This window comes from Mytilus californianus, unplaced genomic scaffold (assembly GCF_021869535.1).
Source record: "Mytilus californianus isolate M0D057914Y unplaced genomic scaffold, xbMytCali1.0.p SCAF_8, whole genome shotgun sequence".
In the NCBI taxonomy this organism is placed as follows: Eukaryota; Metazoa; Mollusca; class Bivalvia; order Mytilida; family Mytilidae; genus Mytilus; species Mytilus californianus.
This window is the reverse complement of record NW_026262734.1, coordinates 5,448,741-5,474,192: the sequence shown is the minus strand read 5'-3', so window position 1 is coordinate 5,474,192 and position 25,452 is coordinate 5,448,741. Positions and strand designations below refer to the sequence as shown.

Genomic DNA, 25,452 nt, shown 5'->3' with positions numbered 1-25,452 from the left:
GCGTATTAAATTTTAAACCTAGTACCTTTTGTTAGCTATTATTCGTGTTTTTCTTTGTCCTATATGTTCTCCCATTTATTTGTATTGTAGTCATGTCATGTAATGTTGTCATTGTAATGTTATATTTAACATTGCCATAAAAGCGGAAGGTTTGGCATGCCACAAAACCAGGTTCAACCCACCATTTTTTTCTTAAAATGTCCTGTACCAAGTCAGGAAAATGGCCATTGTTACATTATAGTTCGTTTCTCTGTGTGTGTTACATTTTAATGTTGTGTTTTTGTTGTGTCGTTGTTCTCCTCTTATATTTGATGCGTTTCCCTTAGTTTTAGTTTGTAACCCGGATTTGTTTTTATCTCTATCGATTTGTGAGTTTCGAACAGCGGTATACTACTGTTGCCTTTATTTTGCTCCAGTTAATATCTTCAAAATTATCCTTAATGCGTTTAAATTTACCGACAGTTAATCCTTCTGTTTTAGTTCGATTTAAAATAAGTCCTGATAAAGAACCAAATACTTCAATTATAATTAGCGATTGAGGGGTTTCATCTTTAGAGCAGAGAAACAATGAAGTATCGTCGGTTAACTGACTCATTATAAGTCTGTGTGCTTTTCCATCTAACTTTATGTTTATTCCTTTAAGATTATCGTCAGCTCTTTTTCTACAAGCTATGATTTCAACTGAAAACACAAATAGAATGGCGCTTACATAACATCCTTGACGAATTCTCCTAAAGATTTACAGAGGGTTTGAAATCTATCCATTATTTGAAATGCAGGCCTTAATATCCGCATACAAGGTTTTGACCCATCTAAGCATAGAATTTTCAATACCAAATTTTTTAAGTGATTGATTCGTGAATTCCCACTCTAGGGAATCAAAGGTTTTATAAAAGTATAGAAAAGTATTGCTCCATCTATTTTTAACTTTTCTGCATGGTCAGTAATGTCTTGTATCTGACGTATATATAAACCTATATAACGGTTTTTGATGTATCCATTTTTGTCGCTGTGTATACTTTGTGACATTAAAGGTTTTAATCTTTGGGCTAATGTATAGGCTATAATTTTAACATCAACATTTTATAGTGCAATTGGTCTGTAATTGCCCAAATCAGTGGGGTTCCCTTTTTTAAATATAAGAGAAATAAGGCCTATTTTTTGTGATTCAGATGACATCCCTTCTTTATAACAACAATTAAAGCTTTCAATTGCAAAATCTTTTAATTTGTCCCAAATTCTCCGTAAAACTCTACTGAAAGTCCATCCAAGCCTGGTGATTTATTTGATTTCATTTGAAAAATTGATTTTGTACATTTTTCTGTTGTAAGAAGACCATTTAAAGAATTGTTTTCCTCTTTACTCAATGATTGTTTAATATTTGTATCCATTATCCTTTAAATAGTCGTTTAAATTTTTGTATCTGGTTCAGTGCTATTGTAAAGTTTTTCAAAATTTTATTTTTCAAGATTAAGTATTTCTGGTTGTTTTGTAATTATCTCCCCTTTTTCGTTCTTTAATTATATTATTTTTTTTCTTGCGTGTCTACTCTTCTCTAATTCTAGAACAAAAATTAGATTTCTTTTCCCCCTTCTTCTATCTATTGAATCATCGAACGTATCTTTGCACCTTTTGCTTTAAGAATATGAAGAGATTCTATCTTATTTTCTATCAATTTTTTATTTTTTTTTCTACTTCACTTTTGTTATCATTTTTTCCTGTAATGATTAAAGAATGTTTTTCTAAATTTTGAATTTAACTTTTTCTTTACTTGCATTTTTTTACAAAACTGTCTGGTGAATTATCTTACCTCAATTTTAAACAAACCCCATAATTGTGATAAATTGTCAGTGTAGTTGCTTTTAAGTATAAAACAGTCAGCTATATTTTCTATTTTATCTTTAGAAGATTTATCAGTAATTAAACTATTGTTTATTTTAAAGAAACCTTTACCCTTATTATCATTGGACTGATGGTTTGTACTAGAAATCAGGGCTTGTCTAATATCTGTAGACTTTATCATAGTTCTCAATATATGACCTGTCAGAAAAATGTCTACTATCCTAAACATCCTTATTTTTACTTTTCCATGTATACTGATTTAGTTTTGGATGTTATTATCTCCATATGTCCTCTAGTTTTTTTGTTTTTTTTTATTAATGTTTTCAAACTATTTGTAATGTTTTGTTCTCTACCTTTTTTATTATTCCTTCTATCTGCACTACTCAATGTTTCATTCATATCTTCTCCTACTACTAAATTCCAAGACTATGCTCTTCAATTACTTTATTTACATTTTTAAAGGAGACGTTTCTATTTTCTTTTCATTTGGTGCATAAAGATTAATCAAAGAGAATATATTGTTGTTTATTTAAACATTTACCAGAACTATGCGACCTTCTTTATAAATATAGCTACACCTCTTGATTGAGTGGTGCCAAAACTGTGAAAAATATGTGCGGCATATTTTTTACTTACTTTATTTTCTACTTCTACATGATCTAGATCAAAATGGGTTTCTTGCGTAAAAAGAATATCAGTTTTTTTTATACTTTAACCATGTATGAAGTGTATTTCTTTTTTCTTTTTTAACCTAGTCCTTGACAATTTAAGGAACAAATAAAATGCGTAAAGCCTTATTCATGAATCTTATTATGTTTATAGCTTAAAGCAAGTGAATTTAGACCTAAACTTACTCTACTGTATTGTATTTTTGTTTTAACAATTTTTATAATTTGATGTATACAACCATCCTTTATTTGAATAATACACATGTAAAAGACACAATAAATAATTGTTAGCATTTGCCTCTTTAAATTGTTGTACAATACTAAACACATTGACAAACATACAAAAACAAGGCTTAAAAAATATACATTTGTACATTTGAAACAACATTGAGTTTAACATGATTATATTACCTATAAGTATAAAAAATGCAGCCTCTATTGGGCGTATTTTTATTTATCCGTGAAATTAGACACCGGTTCGAACAAGTGGTGTACATGTTTCAACAATCTATTGAGGGATTTTCCTATATCTTTTAATAGCTTGCTCAGTTAAATTCTTATTATTGTTTTTGTTCAGTTAAATTTTACTGATTCTCATAATGTGCATATATTATTATATTTTGTTTTAGTCTACTTAATAGTAACGAATTTGTTTCTATTTTTGCAGGTAGATGAGATATCAAGCTCAAATACAACATGAGGTACAAAGTTATGTTTATAGATACGATCGACTGTGTCGTATAGAGATGTTTCGAACTAAATAATCGTTGTCACATGTGTGTAATATGCTTTAATAATAGGATGAGTTTACTTGTTTCACATGAAGAATAGAGTGTTTGGAATTAGCGATACTGAAGATTTTTGCAAGAATACAGTCATTTTTTAGCCTTGATATTCCCAGATTTTGAATAAATTAATTCCCAGTATTTATGAAGATGTGTATTCTATTACTAAGTATTGCAGCCGAAAGTTTTATCGAAAGATTTTACAATGCTGTGTTATCCAAATATAAATAATGACTGTAGCTAAATATTGCTGGAATACAGTTTGATTCATAGAGTTCTCATACAAAATGTATTTTCTTCCGCTGCATAAGATTGGATTTTTTCTATTCTTAGTCGAGGTAATATGTGTAAAGTAGGAACCGTTTTGCAAAATGTTTCACAGACTATATATCATAAAACATCCATAAAAATGATTTTGCAAATTGGTGGAAAATTATCATATATGTAAAGTACAGAAGCATGTACTTATTAATAAATGTTTTGTCTATTAAAATTATGTATGTATTTTTTTGTTTGATCGTAAAGACCAAGTATGTTTTGTTTTTTTTATTTAACTTTAACTGTGACATTGTCATTATGTTATAAAAAAATAAAATCTATTTTCTATTTTCTGTTTTACTCTCTTGACTCTCCGTGAAAGTATGAAATCTAATATTCCATTACAATCATCGCTACAAGTGATTGTCTACCATAGAGAATATGCTTGACATACATAAATGTATGAGTACAAGTAAAACTATATAAAAACAGTTCATTGTAAAAATATAGAGATGATAAACAAAAAGAAAAAGGATTTGGCTACATTGTAATCGTTTATACATGTTTATTTCTCCTTTTTCACTTTGCGTTTTTGGTTTACTGGGTTGATTCTTTTTATTAGTATTTTCTTTAAGCTTTTTTAGGATTTGATCTCAGCATATCACATCTTCTAATTTATACATAAAAAAAAGATGTTAATGGCGACGATAAACTCAGAAAGAAAGAAAAACACGTTACTAAAGTGATATTTGCAAACATATCTTACATTTGTGTAAGCGCCCAACCCTCCCTATAGAAACACTGATGTAACAACACTAGTTAGATGAAACAGTAATATCAGTTGAAGAGGACTTGTTCAGATATGGAACTAAGCAACGACAAAAAAAAAACATCAATAAGTCACAAGACCACGTTCGATTATCATTTTAACATGTATAGTTCGATAATTTCACGTTTTAGTATTTGAAAATAGTTGTTTATAATTTTAAATTTAGCGATTTTTGTCCATGTATGGATTTTACAATGATTAATGAAATGCCCCCTACGAAAAATACGGCAACATTAACGATCATAGTAGTTATTTATTGTGCATAGATAAAAGTAAGTGGGAGCTATAAATTCAATGACATGACAACCTAACGACACCAATATCAAAAACCAATTAAGTGGCGTTGGTCTCCTTATTCCTTTACCTCAGATCTTTATTTTCTAGATAATATCTTTCAAAAATAAATGCAGGGAATTGTGATCAGAACGGTTTTTGCTCTAAATTCTAAATATTGAATGCTTAATTGTGGAAAAGCAGCAAACATTAATGTTTAAGTCTTAACATTGGACCTGTCAGATATAAAACACTTTAACTTCAGGTCAACATTCTATCAGGGAACCCCCGAGGCGGTTTCATTTATATCACGTCTTTATTCAATTTCCCAGGTTAAATTCAATAACAACCTTTTAGTAAAGTTACATTTATGAAAAGACATGTAAAATCTACATAGAAATAAGGCGATGTGGTATGGTGGTCAATGAACTAGAGTCTAAATGAAGTAGTGGTAAGCAACTATCGTTCACGTTCGACTTTCAACAAGTAAAATAGAAGATAACGGTTTCAATAAATCTGAAAAAATTGACATTCCGTGTCCTTGTTTTTAAAATATCAACCATTGAAATTTTGGTGGGAAAGGATTCTCTCTAGATTTTGCATTCATTTAACATTGCTACTATTATTCTTTCATAAAACTATAAAAAAAAATAACAAGTACTTTATAGGATGTTTAAAAATGGCCTTTTTTAAAAACTTTATGTAATAAAATAATGAACCCAAAAGTAGGGGTTAGCTGGATTTGTTAAATAGCAGTACACGGATAAAACAAGAGGATTCCGAATATCTGACAAAATTTAAAAAAAAGAGCAACAAATATCTTTAAATAGCATTTGAAAGTTTTCTGGAATGTTTGTGATGCTTATGAAAGTCATTACATTTTGTAATTTGCGATTTCTACAGAATAATGTTGTAATAAATTTCATCAGATTGTTATATGATTTTAGTGCCTTTGTCAGATACTGGTATTACATTTGACATGGTTTTGTTAAAACTTTTTAAATTTATAGGAACTAAAAGTAACTTTCGAACTAGATCTATGACCTAATTTGGACCAGACATGTTAACATGCGACGAGTTAAAACAAACTATGATTGAGTACAAAGTCGTTCCATAATTATAGCATACAGTCGAAAAACGAAAAGTGCAGAGTAAAACATGCAATGAATAAGAAATTTTTAAGATGAATAATATCGGAACTTCATGCAGCTCAATATGCCTGTCCGAAATCCAGAAATTCGTCAGAGATTGTAAATTATTATATTGAGTGTTTATGGCAGAAGTTTTTTTCGTTAAATTTGTTCAAATGTGTAAGACTTGAGACGATTTAGAGCTTGATATGCTATATAGATAGCTGACTGTTTTTGATGTTATTCCCCTTTGAGAATATTTGGTTATTTTTGTCATTTCAGTGCTGTTTTATTAACGTATATCCCATATTTTCATTTATTCATAGTGGATATACTTGAACCAAGTTCAATTCTGCTGATGCATAAATATCTTTTTCACTCTGACATCGTATGCATTCCTGTCGTTTGTTGCTGTCTGTTGTATCTGTTTTTCGTTTATTGTTCACAACTCAGCGTTCCTGATGAAGGCACTACAAACCAGTAAAAGTCTGAAATGGCCTATATCTGTACTCGACTGTACTGATTTTTACTCGACCAGTCTGAATTGGTCTGAATTTTACTCGACATTACTCGACCCCAGTCTTAACCATACTCGACCGTACTGATTTGTACTTGACCCTTATTTTTGCCATTGAAAATAGTCTGAACTATTACTCGACCAGTCTGAAACAGTCTTAACCCATTCTCGACCTGTACTCGACCAATTTTTTCAGTCTAAACCATACTCGACCAAAGGTCTGAACAATACTCGACCAGTCTGAACCATACTTGACAAAAAAACCTATACTTTTTTTAATTTTAGCTTTTAAAATTAATTTCTTTTTTTCTGACATGACAACAGCCACAATAAAATAAGAATAATATATAAAAACATATTTTTACATCCTTACATGATTCTCAGATTTATCAAATAGAGATAGTTAAATTAAATTATCTTATACAATAATTTAATTATATTAATTAATTTTAAAGTTTTATAGTTTTGTTAAAAAAAAAGATTTTCTTTTAACTAAAAACCACACCTTTACTGAGGGTAATAAAACCTTATTAACATGATTAAGGTGCTTCTTGTTTGGCTTTTTTTTTTTTTTTTAAACTTAATTTTCCTAAATTCCTCAAGAAAAACTATATAGGTTTCATGGTTACATACAATAGTTATATAATTATCTTTTTAATGAGGTAACAACAGCCAAAAAATCACTGAAATTGTTTAACCTTATATTAGAAATATACCTATTCTTAATATAATTTGGGATATATTATATATAATATATATCAAAAAGGGATAAAAGATTAAAGAGTAGATAAAAAAAATTCTTCTGATTAGTGGTAAAGTATAAAGTAATACCTCCTGCTTGGGGCAAACTCATTAAAAAGATCACACCTGGTCAGAGAGTATTAATTTCTAATTAACATTCATTAAAAATTGCAACATCCTGTAAAACTTAATCGCAAGGCCTTTTGAATTCACTAGATAAGTAATACACGAGTTTAAGAATAAAAGGGCTTTCTTTTTACCTGTAAAACACACATGTACTGAGGTAATTAAACCTTATTAAAGTGCTTCTTGTATGCCATGTCTTTAATTTTGACAAAAGTTATTTAAATTTAATTGAAATAAATTTTTCTGCAACTTTGGAACACATTTCCTTTTTTAAATGGTTATCAAGGATTGCTATGGAAGTTCTATTATCATGATTATATTAAATTCTTGGTTTTACAAAACAAAGGTGTAATTTTAAAAATTTATTAAGTTGCTTTATATACTATTTTAGATATATTTAATAAAAAAAAATGCATTATTAACTAAACTCAACTGACACCATAAATCTATACAAGGCTTAAGTAAATGGTGAAAATTGTCCAGTAACTATAAAATATATCTGAAACATTCAAAAAAATTTGAATAACATTGAAAATATTAGTCACAATTCAGTTTTGAGATTATTTGATTAGCTTGTTTTATTTTTATTTTAAAGGTGAGATATATATATATATATATATGTAAGTGTTGATAAATATGGTGTTGAATTTATATTATGTTTATTGTGAAATTTTGGTTTCAATGCCATATTGAATACATTTTAAATTTCATTAATTGTTGTTCAAATTTCTAGCCAGGGGAAATAGCTGTTAAAAACAGTTCCTAAATTGATGAAATACAATAGATAGATACAAAAATTAGGTCTAGGTTGGTTAAGACTTAGTCGAGTATGGTTCAGACTAGGTCGAGTATGGTTCAGACTAGGTTGAGTATGGTTCAGACTAGGTCGAGCATGGTTCAGACTAGATCGAGCATGGTTCAGATGAAAAGTACTGGTCGAGTAAAGGTCGAGTACAAGTTCAGACTGTTAAGTATGGTTCAGTCTACAGTCGAGTATTATCAAGTAAATTTCAGACCAATTCAGACTGGTCGAGTAAAAATCAGTACAGTCGAGTACAAATATAGGCCATTTCAGACTTTTAATGGTTTGTAGTGAGGTCAATCCAGAAAAGCGCTTCGGACGAATGCAATTATTTAACGTGTTGTTTTCATTCTTTACAACTTTTCTAGACTAGGTACAATTAAAACAAATTGACATGTAACATATATATGAAAATATGGAGATGTTTACATTGTCACTAGTATTGAAATTAAGTAAGTTTCTGACTAAATTGCTTACCTAACTTGAACCAGAAATTTTAACATAAGACAACTGAAAACAAATCACATGATTGAGTACTAAGTCCTTTCACTATTATCTTGTACAGTCGATAAAGCAGTTCATATGAATAAGCTATTTTAAGATCAATCATATCGGTATAACATGTACTTTGATATAGATGTCTTAAATCCGGAAACTCGTCAGATATTGTCAATTATAATATCGGGTGTTGATAACAGATGTTTATTTTTTTTCGGTAAATGTTTTCATCTTTTTAAGTCTCGAGCGGATTTAGAGCTTGAAATATAAACACCTGACTATTACAGACGTCGCCTGAGGGTATGTATAGATGTTTTTGTCGTCGGGTTGCTGTTACATTGATGTATACCACACATCTTCTTTAATTCATACTTGATATACTTGCACTAAGTTCAAATCTGCTAATGCAGAAATAATATCTTTTAACACTCTTACACCAGATGCATTCCTGTCGTTTGTTGCTGTCTATTTCATTGTTGTTTGTGTATTGTTTTGTCATAAATTGTTTTTCGTTTGAATTGTTTCAAATTATTTCATGTCGAGGCCTTTTAAAGGTGACTATACGGTATGGATTTTGTACATTGTAGTATGCCGTATGGTAACCTATAATAGCTGAAATCCACATCATTTGGGTTTTGTTGAAAATATATAAAATAACACCAGTACAAACTCAATCTCAATTTTATTTTCTTGCACGTGTCTATAAATAAAACAAATGTATTTCATTTTTAGAAATTTACATTTGATAATATACACGTCACCAAAGATTTATTCACTTTTTGCGGCGTTGATCTCTTTATGTGACGCGCAGTTTATACATTGTTTGTGGTGTCCTGGTACCGGTGTGCTGTCGTAAATTCATTGGAGGTGTCTGTTGTTATTCTGCGGTTTACATGTTGCAATGTACCATTATATTATTTATTTATGTATTTCTCTGTCCTGAGTGTTCTTGCGGTTATTTGTACTGTATTCCTGTCACAAAGTGTTGTCATTTTAGTGGTATTATTTACATTGCCATATAAACGGGAGGATTGGCTAGCCATAAGACCAGATTCAACCGATCATTTTTTCTTAAAATGTCCTGTACCAAGTCAGGAATATGGCAGTTGTTATCAAATAGTCCGTTTCTATGTATGTTTGCGTTGGTTTTTGTTGCAGTTATGTGTTTCTGTTGTTCTGTTGCTTTCCTCTTATGGTTGAAGTCTTTCCCTCAGTTTTAGTTTCTAACCCTGATTTGTTTCCGCTTAATCGGTTTATGACTATTGAACAGCCGTATACTACTGTTGCCTTTATTTGGATAGTTGTCCAAAGTTCAATCATACTACATCGCCTTATTGTATGTGATCTAAAAGAATTCATACAGCAGGAATATATCCCCCCCCCCCTCCCCCCCAAAAAAAAATACAAAAAACATAAAAACAAAACAAAAATGAAAAGGACATTCGAATCCATAAGTCGAAATTAAACTAACAACGCAATGGTAAAAAACAACGAAAAAAAACAACCGACAAACAACAGTATACAAAACACAACAGAAAAAAAATTGAGCAACACGAACCCCACAAAAACTGGAGTTAATCTCAGGTGCTCTTAAAGGGTAAGCAGATGCTGCTCCAAATGTGATAACCTTCGTGTTGCCCATTATAAGTTATCTACGTTCATATCCGTAGATATGGATATTTTAACACCCTGAAGTATCCAAGTACACCCTGAGGCACAGCCGAAGGGTGTACAGGGTACTGAAGGGTGTTAAAATATCCATATCTACGGATATGAACGTAGATAGCGAATTTATTCCCGGTCTTAGTCAAAATCTGGCGATTTTTAGAGAAATTCGACCACAATGTTTAACGTGAAAGCAAAGTTTTTTTCATTTTTTAAATATCTTTTATTGAAATTTGGGAATTGGACATATTTTTAACGGGGTGTAGGGTACTACCTTTGGTAGAACCCTACAGGTAGACAAATATAAGACGTTTTTCAACTAGAGACAGAGAAACTAAAATGGGTCGAATTTGGCGCGCAATGTTGTGAGAGTTACATCATAAACTGTGTGACGTCAACGTGGGTCATTTGCATAGCTAGGTCAGTAGTACCATTCATTGACAATGTGGCTGCATAGTGATGCATTTACTAAAATGAGTGCAAATAATCGATATAATAAGATAAAATCGTTAGTGGATTAAGTATTTATTTATACAGACATCATGGAAAATCTACAGAATTCGATATTTCATAAGGAACAACCATGGAACTAAGGAAAACGCGCGTGAAATTCCCCGATGTAATGGGTAGCAACGTCCGGGGATATGGGTTAGCAACACCCAGGGGCTATGGGTTTTGTAACGACGTGCGTTAACCAATTAAATTCCTAGAAATATACTAAGCCGGGGATAAGTAAGTACATACCCCCCGGTGATATGTCTTATTCGACAGGTAAAATTCGGAGAAAAAAGAGAGCAGGATTGCGGTTACGATAATTTGAATATATCCGTCGCCATCTGTGAAACACATAATTTAATAACTGTCAACCAACTCGTAATATAATGTCCGTAAATTTTTCGAAGGGATATGTGCAACTTCATAACTGAAATTCGTTAAATACCTCAACCTGTAATAAAGTAGACTTATACAAATTCATAAGAATAGAAAAGACAAGCATGTCGATTTGGAAAAACCAAACGCGGAAGTGTTAAAGCACTTTTCATGTTCTTTGTGTGTTATAGATAGCGGCGTACACTAACGGAAATGTTTGACTTTTGATTCAGTTGTACAGGCTCGTCACATAATCCCGGGAACTTATTGTAATGTTTGTGGTAAAACATATTTAACATTATGTTTGTTTTATTTATAGCCGAATAAACATATACTATCACAGAAAGAAATACACTATCAGTGAACGATATTTTGTTCTTTACGGGTTTAGAATTTCCTTTTGAAAACAGTTTGTGTTAGATGTTTAAAAAGTGGCATGGTCTTAGAATAACTTACTTTATTTAACGGAGTAGAGTGTTGATCTACAGAAATTTCACAACTCTTTTGGTACTTGTATGTCATACACTCTTTACTATATTTCTCATAGTACTGTCCTAAACCAGTTTACGTTTCGTCGTAAAGTAATTAATGTCATGCATATAAGTGTGTATACATTATTAGTGATATACAATAGAATTGATATTTTCTCAAACCATTTGACTAAACATTTTACTAAATAGTATTCCCTTACTTTTCATTAATTAACAAAAGAGATACTGTGTAGACGCAGTTTCAGTGCAATACGCTACTATTTTAGTTGTTAGAATAATAAAACAAACGGTACCAATTTTACTTCATCAGGAGCGCATTTCAGCAACGAAGGTCTCTTTAAGTTTTGTTCTACATGTATATATAACAAATCACAGGAAAACAGTCAAGACGTCAGCCGTGACTATGGAAATCGATGTGGATAATTGCTCACGTATCAGCCTGAATTTCTTTTACTAGTGGCGATATAAATCAAATAATTTTGCTTGAAACATAGCAAATTTTTAACAGTTGACAATTTTATATAGATATAAGAAGATGTGGTATGAGTGCCAATGAGACAACTCTCCATCCAAGTAACAATTTATAAAAGTAAACCATTATAGGTCAAGGTACGGCCTTCAACACGGAACATTGGCTCACACCATGTTTTGAATTATTTCTTTAAACTGAACAGAAGCTTTTTAAACGTTATATTTACACAAAAGTTATGTTTGTATTTAATGATTCAGAACAGCATAAAGGAGAACTTAGATTCGGAAAAAGGTATATTTTTGGAAATTGCCTCATGCAAATGACAATAAAATAAAGGTCATCGGTAAATTCTGTGAATGAACTGAGCTAAAGAGTCTGTATGTTCAAGATGTTTTATATTTAATAAATTGAAGAAAACATTTAAAAAAAAAACCTTTCAAATATCATTGATACAAGCTTCCAATATTGTTTTCTTGATAATAATGAACAATGGACAATGTGCATAATGCATTTGTCTGTGACTCTTAGATAAGACAGTGTAAAAAGTAAAATAACAAAATACCGAACTCCAATTCAAAATGGAAAGTCCCTTAACAAATGGCAAAATCAAAAGTTCAAACACATCAAACGAATGGAAAACAACCGCCATATTCCTGACTTGGTACAGGCATTTCCTTATGAACAAATGGTGGATTAAAACAGATAATACAAAATGTACACGATTTTTGTCTAGAAATTACTAAAAATCAGTGTGGTTCCCATCGTAAACAAACTTTTTGTGTGTCACCTTAATCAATTCTATCGTTGTGAATTCACCAGTTTTCCTAAAGGTTTGAACAATTTATTGACCAAGCGAGACCACTTAAATTTTGACGTCAAAATCCATTTACATACTTATCTACTTAAAACACGAAATGTAAATATGCACCTGAAAAAAAGACGAATCGACTGAATGAACCAATATGTGGACTACTACGAGGTAACATTTATTTAAGAACACGTGGAATTCGGATGTAAAGTGTCATGTTTCATTGTATCTTGGAAACTGTTTGCAGTGTAAATTAGCTCATGTAATAAAGATAATGTATATAACATAATCTTCAATTCATATAGTCAGATTTGAATATAATATTATTTCCGGCTTTAACACTCGACATTTCTTTTCGCCTTGTCAAAGTTGTTAAAAGGTTTTGTCTATTGTTATATGATCTGAACCTGTGCATTCATTTGACGTCAAATTAACAATGAAGTGATAAAACCTTTGAGCTCTTTAAAACTTGTTAAATCGTTTTAGATGAATGGGTTACGCACTACATGTGCTCTTGGAATTTTTGCAAATTTTGTTATCACACATAATGATAAACCAGTGGCTTGCTTATAAAATGCAGACGGTTTTGTACTTTTATCAACATCTGATAATTGACTGCAAACATGACTCAACATCTACAAAAATATTCATTTGGTGTTTAAGTGTAAATCCAATCAAAGCAAAGGTTCTGAAATTCAAACAGGAAGGAGAGACACATTATTTAAAAAGATAATGAGGAAAAAACATTGGTTGATAATGGTAATATATGCAATTATCTTGGTTTGCACTTTAGTTCATCAGGGTCATTTTCATTTGCTCAGACTACACTGTCACAAAAGTGTATTATAAATTGTATAAGAATTTCTTATTATCTAATCAAAGCACCAATAGCAGTTTACATGTCGTTGATCATTTTATAAACCGGTATTCCTTTCATGGGTAGGAAATATGAAAAACTTTTAAACCCATTTTTAACTATATTCAACAATGAATCTTTACCAATTCATATGGTCTACTCGATCTTAAAATGTGAGCGACTACATATTGAATTCATTAAACTAAGGTGTTCATAAAAAATCCACAAATTCCCATTATGATATGATATATTAAAATGTATGTTAAATTATTGGTATCGCATTGATATATTAATTCACGATTTTGTCTTCTAAAAGATTCTTATGTAACAACACAAAATGTTTTTCCTTCAAAAAAAAAAACATCATGATATGGATCTATTCAAAAAGTATAACAAAACTATCATACTAAGAGGCAAATTCAAAAAAAGGAAAGTCCATAAAAACCACAATCAAACGCTATCAATTAACGGAAAAAGTGAAAAACAACTGCCAAACTCCTGACTTGTCACAGGCATTTCCGAAAAATTAATGGTCAGGTAAGCCTGGTTTTATAGCTAGATAAACCTCCCACTTGCATGACAGTTGTTTATAGTTTTGTTATATTGGGTAGGCATCCCAAACAGACATAATAGGTTAATAGGACGGACAATAATTTGGATCCAGCAGCTAAACCTGTGTAAAAAAACATCAAAGACATACAACACAACTGTCCAAACAATTCAAACAAACATATACATTAATCTAACAAAGACGCCAACACAAAAAGAGCAGCAGATAGTAGTGAAATCATCATAGATGGCAGGATTAAAAGTTTGTATACCAGACTTTGTCTACAAAGGACTCATCAGTAAGGTAAATTTGACAATGACGTTAACAACAATAACAAAAAAGAGATATTATCGTCGATTGTACATACCGTATGTAGTATACACCTTTTTGATAACGTAATAACTAAGTAAATTTAAATACCAGGGTAAACAAAATAGAAACAACACTTTAAAAACAATTTGGGTCCGAATCGCACCTCAGGACCCACCTGCATCAGGAATTCCCAAACGTAAAATAAAAAACGCGATGGCGGAATGCATAAATACCGAGTCACGTCAAAAGTCATATAAACAAAAGAAACATAATAGCACGAAGACAAATAACGCGGAAACTAAAGTAAAATAAAAAGATACACAATTTCAGCAACTACAATCTATAACTCAAGACCATCTTGTATTAATGAATCAAAGTAGACACTGAATATTTATCTATTAGGTCTTGGTACTTTCCGATTAACTTTGTGAGAAAAGGAAGGATACGTTTTTTAACAAAACCCTTGCTCAATGACCTTCAGACACCGATGACGTTTCACAAAGTCTGAGAAACAGGTGCAAGTTCTTTAATATCGTATGAGTTGAGAAATGTATACTCCATACGGAAGTGAAGTTGATATATTAATTCTCAGATGATGAAAATTTGTAAAGTGTTAGTTTAATTTTAAAACATTATTTAACATATGTGTGAGCGCTCAACCATTCCTCCAACCTGAGACAGTGGTGAAACAACACCAGTAAACATCACAAAGTGAGGGCTTCGTCATCAGATAGGTAGAGAGCACAAACAGCAAAACAAACAAAAATGAAGATCACGTTCTATTCTCATTTAATTTTTTACTATATTTAATAATATCGATACAAAGTTTAGTTTTAATAATTTTATATTTTTTATATGGTTTAAACTATGTACAATTATGCGACTTCCCTTACTTGTTCTTTCTGATAGGTTTCAAGAATGCTTATCGCACGGTCACAGTTTACTATTTACAAATTTAAATTTACATTTCATTGTATGTTTTTCTGAGATAGTAATTTTAAATTTGACGACTTTCCTTATTTGTTTTCCCGTGTGGTTGTAAGCGCCTTTCTTTATTTGTTCAACTTGAAAGGTTTTATGTATTTTTCATCTGCCACAGTGGTACAAGTATATACAATACGCTTGTCAATCTCAAACATACGACAACATTTACTTATATTATGTATATGATTAAAAGTAGAGTGGGCTATATATTCAATGAAACAACAACACAACGACACTATTAAAAAAGATATCTAGAAGTCAGATCTCAATTACCTCAGATCTTTAATTCAAGGATAATATCTTATAGAAATATATATGCAGGGGACTCCGATTAGACCAGTCTTTGCTCTTACTCATAAATACTTTGTTTTATTAAAAAAAAAAGTGATTTGTGAAAAAGCAGCAAACACTAAGGCTGAAGTCTGAAATTTGAATCTGTCTGGAATAGAACACATGACCTTACCAGCACACAATCACGAGAACCCCAACATTTGACTTTTAATATGCAACTAGTTTAAACAAATAACATGGTTTAGTACTACGTAATTCTACTATTTTCTTGTACAGTGGAATCACAAAATGTTCAGAGTAAAACATGCACAGAGAACATCCAGTAAATATGAACAAGCAATCTTAAGGTCAATAATAGCGGTATTACATGTATATTGATATAGCTGCCCCAAGTCCAGACACCCGTCAGATGTCAGATATTGTCAGTAATATCTTAATATATTTTGTTATTTGATGAATTGGGTGTTGATGGCAGATTTTTGATTTTTTGCGTGAATTATTTTGTTTACGAAGATTTAGAGCTTGAAATGCTGTTTATATGTAGATACCTGACAATTGTTGAAGACGTTTCGTTTTGGATATACAAATTCGAAAGAACAAAAACAGACAAACATGTCACTCAGGAAAGTTCTGAAGCTTGCAATTGATTTTTGTTTTATCACTTCTCATGTTCATTGCAGTGTCTTTCGTCTTTCATTACTAGCGGAGTACAATAACGGAAGTGTTACATTTAATTTAGTCCTACAGGCTCGTCACGTAATCCCTGGAACAGATTGTAGTTTTCGTGTTAAAAACAATTATAGCATTATGTTTATTTTACTTGTAACGGAAGAAACAAGTAGTATCACAGAAACAAATACACTACCACCGGAAGACAAAAGTTTATGATGTTTTTCTCTGTATGAGTTTCCAAGTTTCCTTTTGAAATACGTTTAAATTGGATGTTTAAAACGTGGGCTGGTCATAGTAGTATTTACTTTATATAATGCAGAGCATGCTTTGGATCTACCGACATTTCACAGATATGTTGGTACCTTAAAGTTATACACTTTTTACTATTATTAATATTGTACTGGCCTACACCAGTTAGTTTAAGTATCACCATACATTATTGACAAATATAAATATGTTTACTCAACAAAACTAACTCTGATTGCTGACTAGCCTTTCCGTCTGGAAAATTTCCGAAAATGAATGGGTTAATCCTGTTGTAAACTCGGCATTATTGTTTATTCCTTATAATGAACCTGCGTTAAGGTTGAAGATAAGGCATTTATAAATGTTTCATTTTCTAAATAGTATTTCCTGATTATTTAATAATTAACTAGTTTTAATGCAAAAAACTACTATTGAAATTATTAAAAAGAATAAAATCGACCGTACCGATATTACTACATCAGAACTGACTTTCAATAATGAACATCTCTTGGTGATACTCTCGAGGCCAAGATATTAGAAAATAATAAAACCAAAAACATATCTACATTCTACAGCAAAAATCGATTTTTGTTAAAAATAAATATGAAAACTACACTTTATAAATTTTATGCGTCCGAATCGCTTTTCTGAATTTACCTGCATCAGGAAAGCTCAAAGCCGAATATGTGAAAGCAAACGATGTATAAAAACTGAAAAAGTTGAAAAACTGACAGAAAGGACCATAAAAATAATGAAATGTGCAGTTCCTTTTATTCATAAATAAATTATATTTTCTTTCAAAGGAATCATTGAATGATGATGTTGAAAATAGTTACTGATATGTCTATTGCATTTGGTTTTGGACGGAATTGGGTAAACAATTATGATGAGCCGGTCGATTTTGCGTGTCCAGCTGGACAAGCCATTTCTGTCATCTGTAGTGAACACCATGACTATTATGAAGATCGCAAATGGGCTTCGGAATGTAATCGTACTGGTGGACAACACTATCAATCTCATTGGACATGTACTTATCTAATAACTTGGTAATCGATAAGTCATAAGGAGACAGAATCTGTTGTATTCTGTATTGGCCATGGTTTGTCTCGTGTTTTCAATACAGTTGACCGAGAATCAATACCAAGGCCAATACAGAAACAGACAGTTCATATCAATTGTATAAGGGGATTCAAATCCTTCGATAAAACTTAGAAACTTACTGCGAAGATGGTACAAGAAATTATATTGGAACTTATTTTTTCCCCTGTTTTGTTAAAACAACACCGAGATGACAGATGTGAATTCTGATTTCTTGTCCAAGAACCTAATCTCTTCTAATGCAAATTATTTTTATCTACAAAATATATTTGGAAAAAATAAAACATTGATTTGTCTTTTTTATCGTCCGCATTCTGGTAATTGATCGACAGAAATCAAACAGGGATATTAATCGGCAGATTTACTAGGGTAGGCTGTGGAATATTTCCATTTTAAGGCGAAACAATACAAGACAGTCAATTAAAAAACGTTATTTTGAATTACAAATTATGACACAAAATATATCTTATGCAAAAAAAAAAAGTTCAAATTTTAATGAGGCTTAAAAATATAGAACCGATTCCGAATAGAATATCCTGTATAGCCAATGCAATCGGCTAACACGATTTTGTCTGTTTTATATACGGTCCGAAAAGCTGTTTTACGATAACAGGTAAGAAAAAGGGCTTTCATCACTGATTTTTATTGCATTTTGTATTCAACTACAGCAATATGTAAGCAACTTGTATACTTTCGAACAATAGAAAATTGAATATACCTTTGTCTTTTGGACGATTTATTTCACACGATGCAGAAGTTTCAACTGTCTTTACTAAAACTGGATTGCGAGAAATGATAATTGAAAGTCAATGTTGGTGTATTTTATACTAATGCTAGTTTTTTAAGAAAAATCTATGTAGTAAAAATTGAACATTTTATGATTTGAAGGTAAATTTATGAACGTTTTTCTTTGATTTCATGTGCTTCCTATACAAATGTTCACCTATTTGGAAAGAATTCAATCAGTAATATTTCAGAAAATAAAAGATCTAGAGATAAAGGTACTATTTTTTCGATTTTCAGATATAATGCAACGAGCCCAAGTTATATGGAAAATTTTACCAAAATCTGTGACATAGCCCATTTACTGTTCCTTGATATTAAATTGATTTATCATGTTTAGGAAAGGAACTAAGTCATTGTTGTGAAACCTCCGAGAATGATCTTGACAAACCAAATACAGTGTATGTACCAACTGGTTCCGTTATCAGAGGTGTTGTCAGTACACTACACAATTACTATAAGTAAGTTTAGTCTTTTTTACGAGTAAGTACCAAACGGTTTCTTTACTATGAGTATATGAGTATGTACCAAATGCTACCGTTATTCGAGGTGTTGTCAGCAAACAACAATTTCTAAGTGTAATTTAAGATGTTTTCACTAGTATTTACCAATGGTTATTTTACTAGAGATATAGTGAATACTCACAACGGTGGATTAGAGTAATTTAAATATTTCCATGAGTATGTACCGAATGGCTTCACTTATATAGGTATTTTCAATACACAACAGTAAACTCTTATAATAAGTATGTTTAGAAATGTCTATGAGTATTCTGAGTAATTGTGTCATAATTGATTACAGATATGTTCCAATTGTCGTAACTAAATATGTATTTAGAGTAAACATAGAGTGAGAATTGAGAATGGAAACGAGGAATGTGTCAAAGAGACAACAACCCGACTAAAGAGCAGAAAACATTCCAAGGCCACTAATGTGTCTTATTATGCAAGTTGTTAATATTTAATTTGATTTCAGAGATCGACAATTCAATTGGAAAATGCGCATAAATTGTCAACAGTGCCTATTGGAAATCCAGTAACAAAAAATCACAGGAAAACAGTCACATCCTTAGCAGTGCCTATTGGAAATCTAGTAACAACACATCACAGGAAAACAGTCAAATCGTCAACAGTGTCTACTGGAAATCCAGTAACAACACATCACAGGAAAAGAGTCAAATCGTCAACAGTGCCTACTGGAAATCCAGTGACAACAAATCACAGGAAAAAACTCAAATCGTCAACACTGCCTACTGGAACTCCAGTAACAAAAAAATCACAGGAAAACAGTCAAATCGTCAGCTGTTACTATGGTAAATCCAGTGACAAAAAAACTTCCTCACGTATCAGCCTGAATTTCTTTTGCTGATGGCCATATCCGTCACATCGTTTTGTTTAACAGTATTTAAATGATTTCTCTCAAAATGGCAAATATTTAACGGTTCACAATTTTCATATACATATTTACGTTGATAATTTGTTTTAACCTGAACAGGCACTTCTTTTAATTTGTTATATACACGTAAAGACAATTTTTTTATATTATAAGATCCCAAACTGCAAACTCGAGAATTTAGATGTGGGAAATAGGTAAATTGTATAACACAAAGACCAATAAGAAGCATTCGTTTATTTTGTGTATGAGATTTTGTATGTTCAAGATTTTTATTTTACTTTATTTACATATTTGACGCAGAGACGAAAGCTTTAAAATATCATTGTAACAAGCTTTCAGTGTAATGTTCTTAATAATAATGATAAATTCTTAAATAAAACAGCGTAATAGATAATAAAAAGTGTACACGATTTTTATACAGAAAATTAGTGCAATTACCGACGTAGACAAACTGTGATTGTGTTAATTAGTTTTATCGTTGTTATTTCATCAGTTTTTCCAATGGTTTGAACATTTCATTAAAGGTATCATAAAACAACTCCTTAAACCTTCTTTTGCTAAATACAGTTACGTCCAAACTAAAATGCCGTTACGTTTCCGTTGTAAATATATTTATATTTGAAAGGAAAAACACGCTTTGAAATATGCAAGTTTGTAAATCGTCGAAAGTATCTTCCGTATTTTGAAGATCTTGAGATGAATGTTAAACCTAAATGCATAGTCTAAATAGTCATAATCTTGGTTTTTTCTATAATGTAATAAAATATACTCCTATATAAAAATAAGAAGATCTGGTATAATTGGCAAGAAGACAACTCTCCGTCAGAGACTAAATGACATAGAAGTTAACAACTATAGAGTACAGCCTTCAACAATGAGCAAAACCAATACCACATACAGTAGTTAGCTATAAAAAGCCCCGAAATGACAAATGTAAAACAATTTAAATGGAAAAACTAACAGCCTGATATATGTACACAACAATAAACGAAAAACAAATATGATATACAGCAACAAACGACAACTAATGAATTACAGGCTCCCCTCTTGGAATAGGCACATACAGAATATGGCGCCAAACTCTCCACCTAACATGGGACAGTGGTGTAACAGTACAACATAAGAACAAACTATGAAAATCAGTTGACATGGACTCATCAGACAGATACAAAGCGCATAAAAACCATAACAGAAACACAAAATATACAAAGTACAGATCTAAGAGTACAACATTTGGTCACTATGTGCAAATCGTTTAGTAAAGGCGACAATGGCAGTCTTTTCCTCCATCCGTCTTTTGATATTGTAAACTAAGAAATGTATGATGGCTTATTTAGAACTTGTGTCATTTTCACAGATATGGTTAAATTTTCGGGGTACGAAGTGTGATTTATTTGTTTACAAATTGGGAAAACCAGAAAGGACTCATTTGATGCAACTTCACTAGATTCAAAGTCCCTATTTCAGTTAAATTCTCTGACAATTCAGTTATTTACAAACATATGATAACTCCAAAGTTTTATACCTTTATTGTACAGTCTTCTGCTCTTCAAAAAAGCTCAAATGATTAAGCTCAGTCAATTACTATAAATAGCATTTTATCCGATATCACTGCATACAGATTTTTTATTTCTATTTGACGTTGTGTTCCTCAATTTGAGGCACATTAGTGATATTGATAAAAAATCTTTTATCTTTTTTATGATTTTAAGTCTCATTCATTTTCTTACTATGTATAAATTTATAAGTGAATCGTATTCACTCAAAAAAGATCTAGACAGGGAGCTTCAACAAGATAAGCATCTCTTGTTTTGCATACATCAAACGCGATAGAAATCTAGAACTACTATTGTAGTATCATAACATCTAAGACCGTTAAACACATGAGTTGACACCCAAACACATCGTATTGGTCAACCAATTTTCGAAAGTAGAAGTAAAACAAAAGCTTTGTCGATGTTGGTTGTTCTTAGACATAACCGTACTGGATTATGCATAATTTGACACAACCCTCTTAATGAAATCCGTATAAAGTGGACATGCATGTGCGTTATGTATCAATGTAAATATGTTTACGCTAAACTATTGGGCAGATGATATGTTTCTACTGAGAAAGGGAAACAAACATATCAAATACGAGATGCACATGATTCGTGATTTTCCTAAATTTTCTTTTTTTGTATGTAATGTACAATGCAAAGGTATATGCGATATCGTGCATTTACTTGAATTCGGAATTCATGTGTTATGTAATCAAACATGGTTGTTGCAAATTGTAAGAGTCTTTGTTTGCTAGGACATATTATTTGTCGTGAAGAGAGGATGAATCATCCACAATCTCAGGTTGACCGAATGTCCAGATTTAATTTTCTTGCTCATGATTTTCCCCTTTTAATGAAAACTCCCAAACTACATTCACCAGAAAGCTGAAGTTATTTTTCCAGTTGTTGGGTATTGGTATCAATATTTAGGGCCTTTGGCAAACAACTTTTACAGTGTTTTATTGTGTACGTTGTCAAGATCTCTGTTTATACCAATGTCAGTAGAACTATTTTTGCATGGTGATAAGGAAAGGAGCAATCGGTATGGAACGCCACAGCTGTCTTATGTGGAACTCTGATATTACGTTATGTTGTTTTACTATTACTTGATGATATTTTGTCTTTACATAATATGGATTGACATTACGTAATGATGTTTTGATATAACTCAATATGGAATAGTCATTACTTAATGATATTTCGATATTACACGATATGGTTTCGTATTGACTTGATATAGTTTTGTCATTACTTAATATAGTTTTGGCATTACTCGATGTGGTTTCACCATAATTTAACGTGGTTGTGTCATTAGGCAATGTGGTTTTAACATTACTTGATGTGTATGTGACTTAACGTCATGTAGTTGTTTCATTACATGATGTGGTAATGATGATTTGCCAATTCTTTATATGGCTTTAACATTACGTAATGATGTTTCAAAATTTTACACTACATGATGTGTTTGTTTCAGTATTTGATGTGGTCCTGTCATTCTTTGATGTGGTTATCACATTACTTGATGAGGTAAAACCACCTGAACATTTCGGAAAAAAATATTTTCTATTTTTAAACCGATTTCCATATGTCGTTTGTTTAATGTGCTTTGGATGAGTATCGCTATCCATTGAGTTAAAGTTCAAATTAAAGTTCGAGTTGTTGTTCAGAGTTATTTGGTATGAAAAAGGGGAACGGCAGACAAAAATAAGAAAAAAAGTACTAAAAAATTAACAGTATTTCGGACATAAGAGGGATATCCCCAAACAAATTGGTCCTGCCGTTTTTTCCCTTAGCAATATTATAATAAATTCGTAAAAGATTCCACGGAACCCTGTGTCTCGCCTGATATTGCTAGCGCGCGCGCTGCTGTCAGTGTAAAAGAGTAATGTTGACTGTTGATTTATCGGTACATTTATCGGTAAAAACAAAATTAAAAAAAAAATGTTTTTCTGCAGATGCTTTATTTTGATCTTGAAGAATAACTCCTATACAAGTTTTATAACAATTCATGGAGGTTTACAAATTTATCATGTCAAAACAGTTTAATTCGGCAATATTTAATGTGAAAAAAACCTTACATAAAAATAAGAAAATGTTATGATTGCCAATGAGACAACTCTCAACCACATACCAAATGACGTAGAAGTTAACAACTATATGTGACTGTATGGTCTTCAACAATGAGAAAAACCCATACCACATAGTAAGCTATAAAAGGTAAAACGAGAAACCATACGATCTAAATGATGAAGACGCCGACGCCACTACCGACGACAGAATATAGGTTTGTTGTGTCTCACTGCCTCTACATTAATGTCGCAGGCTCGACACAAATCAAATGAGTTGAACTTTATTGTCAACAAATGAGACACTCTAAATCAACTCACACTAAAGTTACAGGGAAATGGGGGGGGGGGGGGGGATCGGACTAAGCGACAAAGCATCAATTCTATAAAATAAGAATTTTCCGATTTTTTTTTAGCGTGTATGATCATTTGAACATATACGAATATCAATCTTTTATTTTTATGAATTGCATTTTCTGATATACCTCGCACTAATTGAAAAAACAAACTTTTTGGAATATCTGTTTCACAAGTGACGACGGATATGTTCCAGTTGTCGTAACCACAATCCCGTTATCTTTTCCTCGAATGTGAACTACCAAATAAAATCAAATCACTGGGTTTGTAATTTCATGAACACTACGGGTGCCACACGTTGAGCAGAATCTGCTTACTTTTCAGAGCAGCCGAGATCACACCCGATGGATTTATATTACCCAGTCATATCGATCTATTGAGTTAAGCCAATTGAAACTGTTTAAATTCTTTTTCTTATGTTGTTCTCTTACACTACAGTCCAAGGATAGGTTAGGGTTCAGCGCTCACATACATGTTAAACTCCGCCACGTACACTTTCTTCATGTGCCTGCCCCAAGTCAGGAGCCTGTAATTCAATGGTTGTCGTTGTTTTATGTGTGTCATATTTGTTTTTCGTAGATCGTTTAGTTATAAATTAGACCGTTAGTTTTCTCGTTTGAATAGTTTCACATTTTCACGTGGTGACCTTTTGTAGCTGACTATACGGTGTGTTGAAGGCTGTATGGTTGCATATGATTGCTTACATCCACTGCATTTAAACTCTGGTGGAAAGTTGTCTCATTGGAAATCACACCACATCTAACTTTTTATCAATTTCTATGTTGTGTTTTGTATACTGTAACATTGTCTATCTTTTGTACGCATACCCCTGAGCCCTCTTTTCGGAAGCCCAAGCAAAAGCCCTTGATCCACGATAGAAAATTTAAATACGAACTCATATTAGATAACTCGAATTTCAACTCGAAATCTTAATCTAAGTGAGACTCAAATTCGAGTCTAACTCGAACTTTACCCCAAAAGGTGACTCAAATTCAAAGTTGAAGTCGAATTGTAACTCGAACTCTACCCCAAAAGATGACTCAAATTCAAAGTTGAAGTCGAATTGCAACTCGAACTCTACCTTTAAATGTGACTCAAACTCGAAGTTCAACTCGAAACTCAATGCTAACTAGAACTTTAATTCTAATAATGGCTTGAATTCTAACTCGAAATCGAAGACAAACTCAAAGTTTAACTCGAACAGTAACCCGAACTTTAATTTGAACTCTAACTCGATGGATGGCCACACTCATCCAAGGCACATAAAACATGGAAATCCATTTAAAAATAGAACTAGTTTTTCCGAATTGGTCACGTGGTTTTACCTCATCAAGTAATGTGATAACCACATCAAAGAATGACAGGACCACATCAAATACTGAAACAAACACATCATGTAGTGTAAAATCGTCAAATTTTGAAACATCATTACGTAATGTTTAAGCCATATAAAGAATTGGCAAATCATCATTACGAAATAACAAAACCACATCATGTAATTAAACAACTACATTACGTTAAGTCAC

General features: G+C 31.7%; 1 protein-coding gene across 1 annotated transcript in view; it reads left to right on the top strand.

Moving 5' to 3' along the window:
• The window catches only part of LOC127711850 (millepora cytotoxin-1-like), a 189,182-nt gene extending 169,576 nt beyond the window's left edge, over window positions 1-19,606 (top strand). The window contains exon 5 of the mRNA XM_052218015.1: window positions 19,543-19,606. Within this exon, the coding sequence (XP_052073975.1) occupies window positions 19,543-19,606 (64 nt within the window). The remainder of the gene's footprint in view (window positions 1-19,542) is intronic.
• The last annotated feature ends 5,846 nt before the right edge of the window (window positions 19,607-25,452 follow it).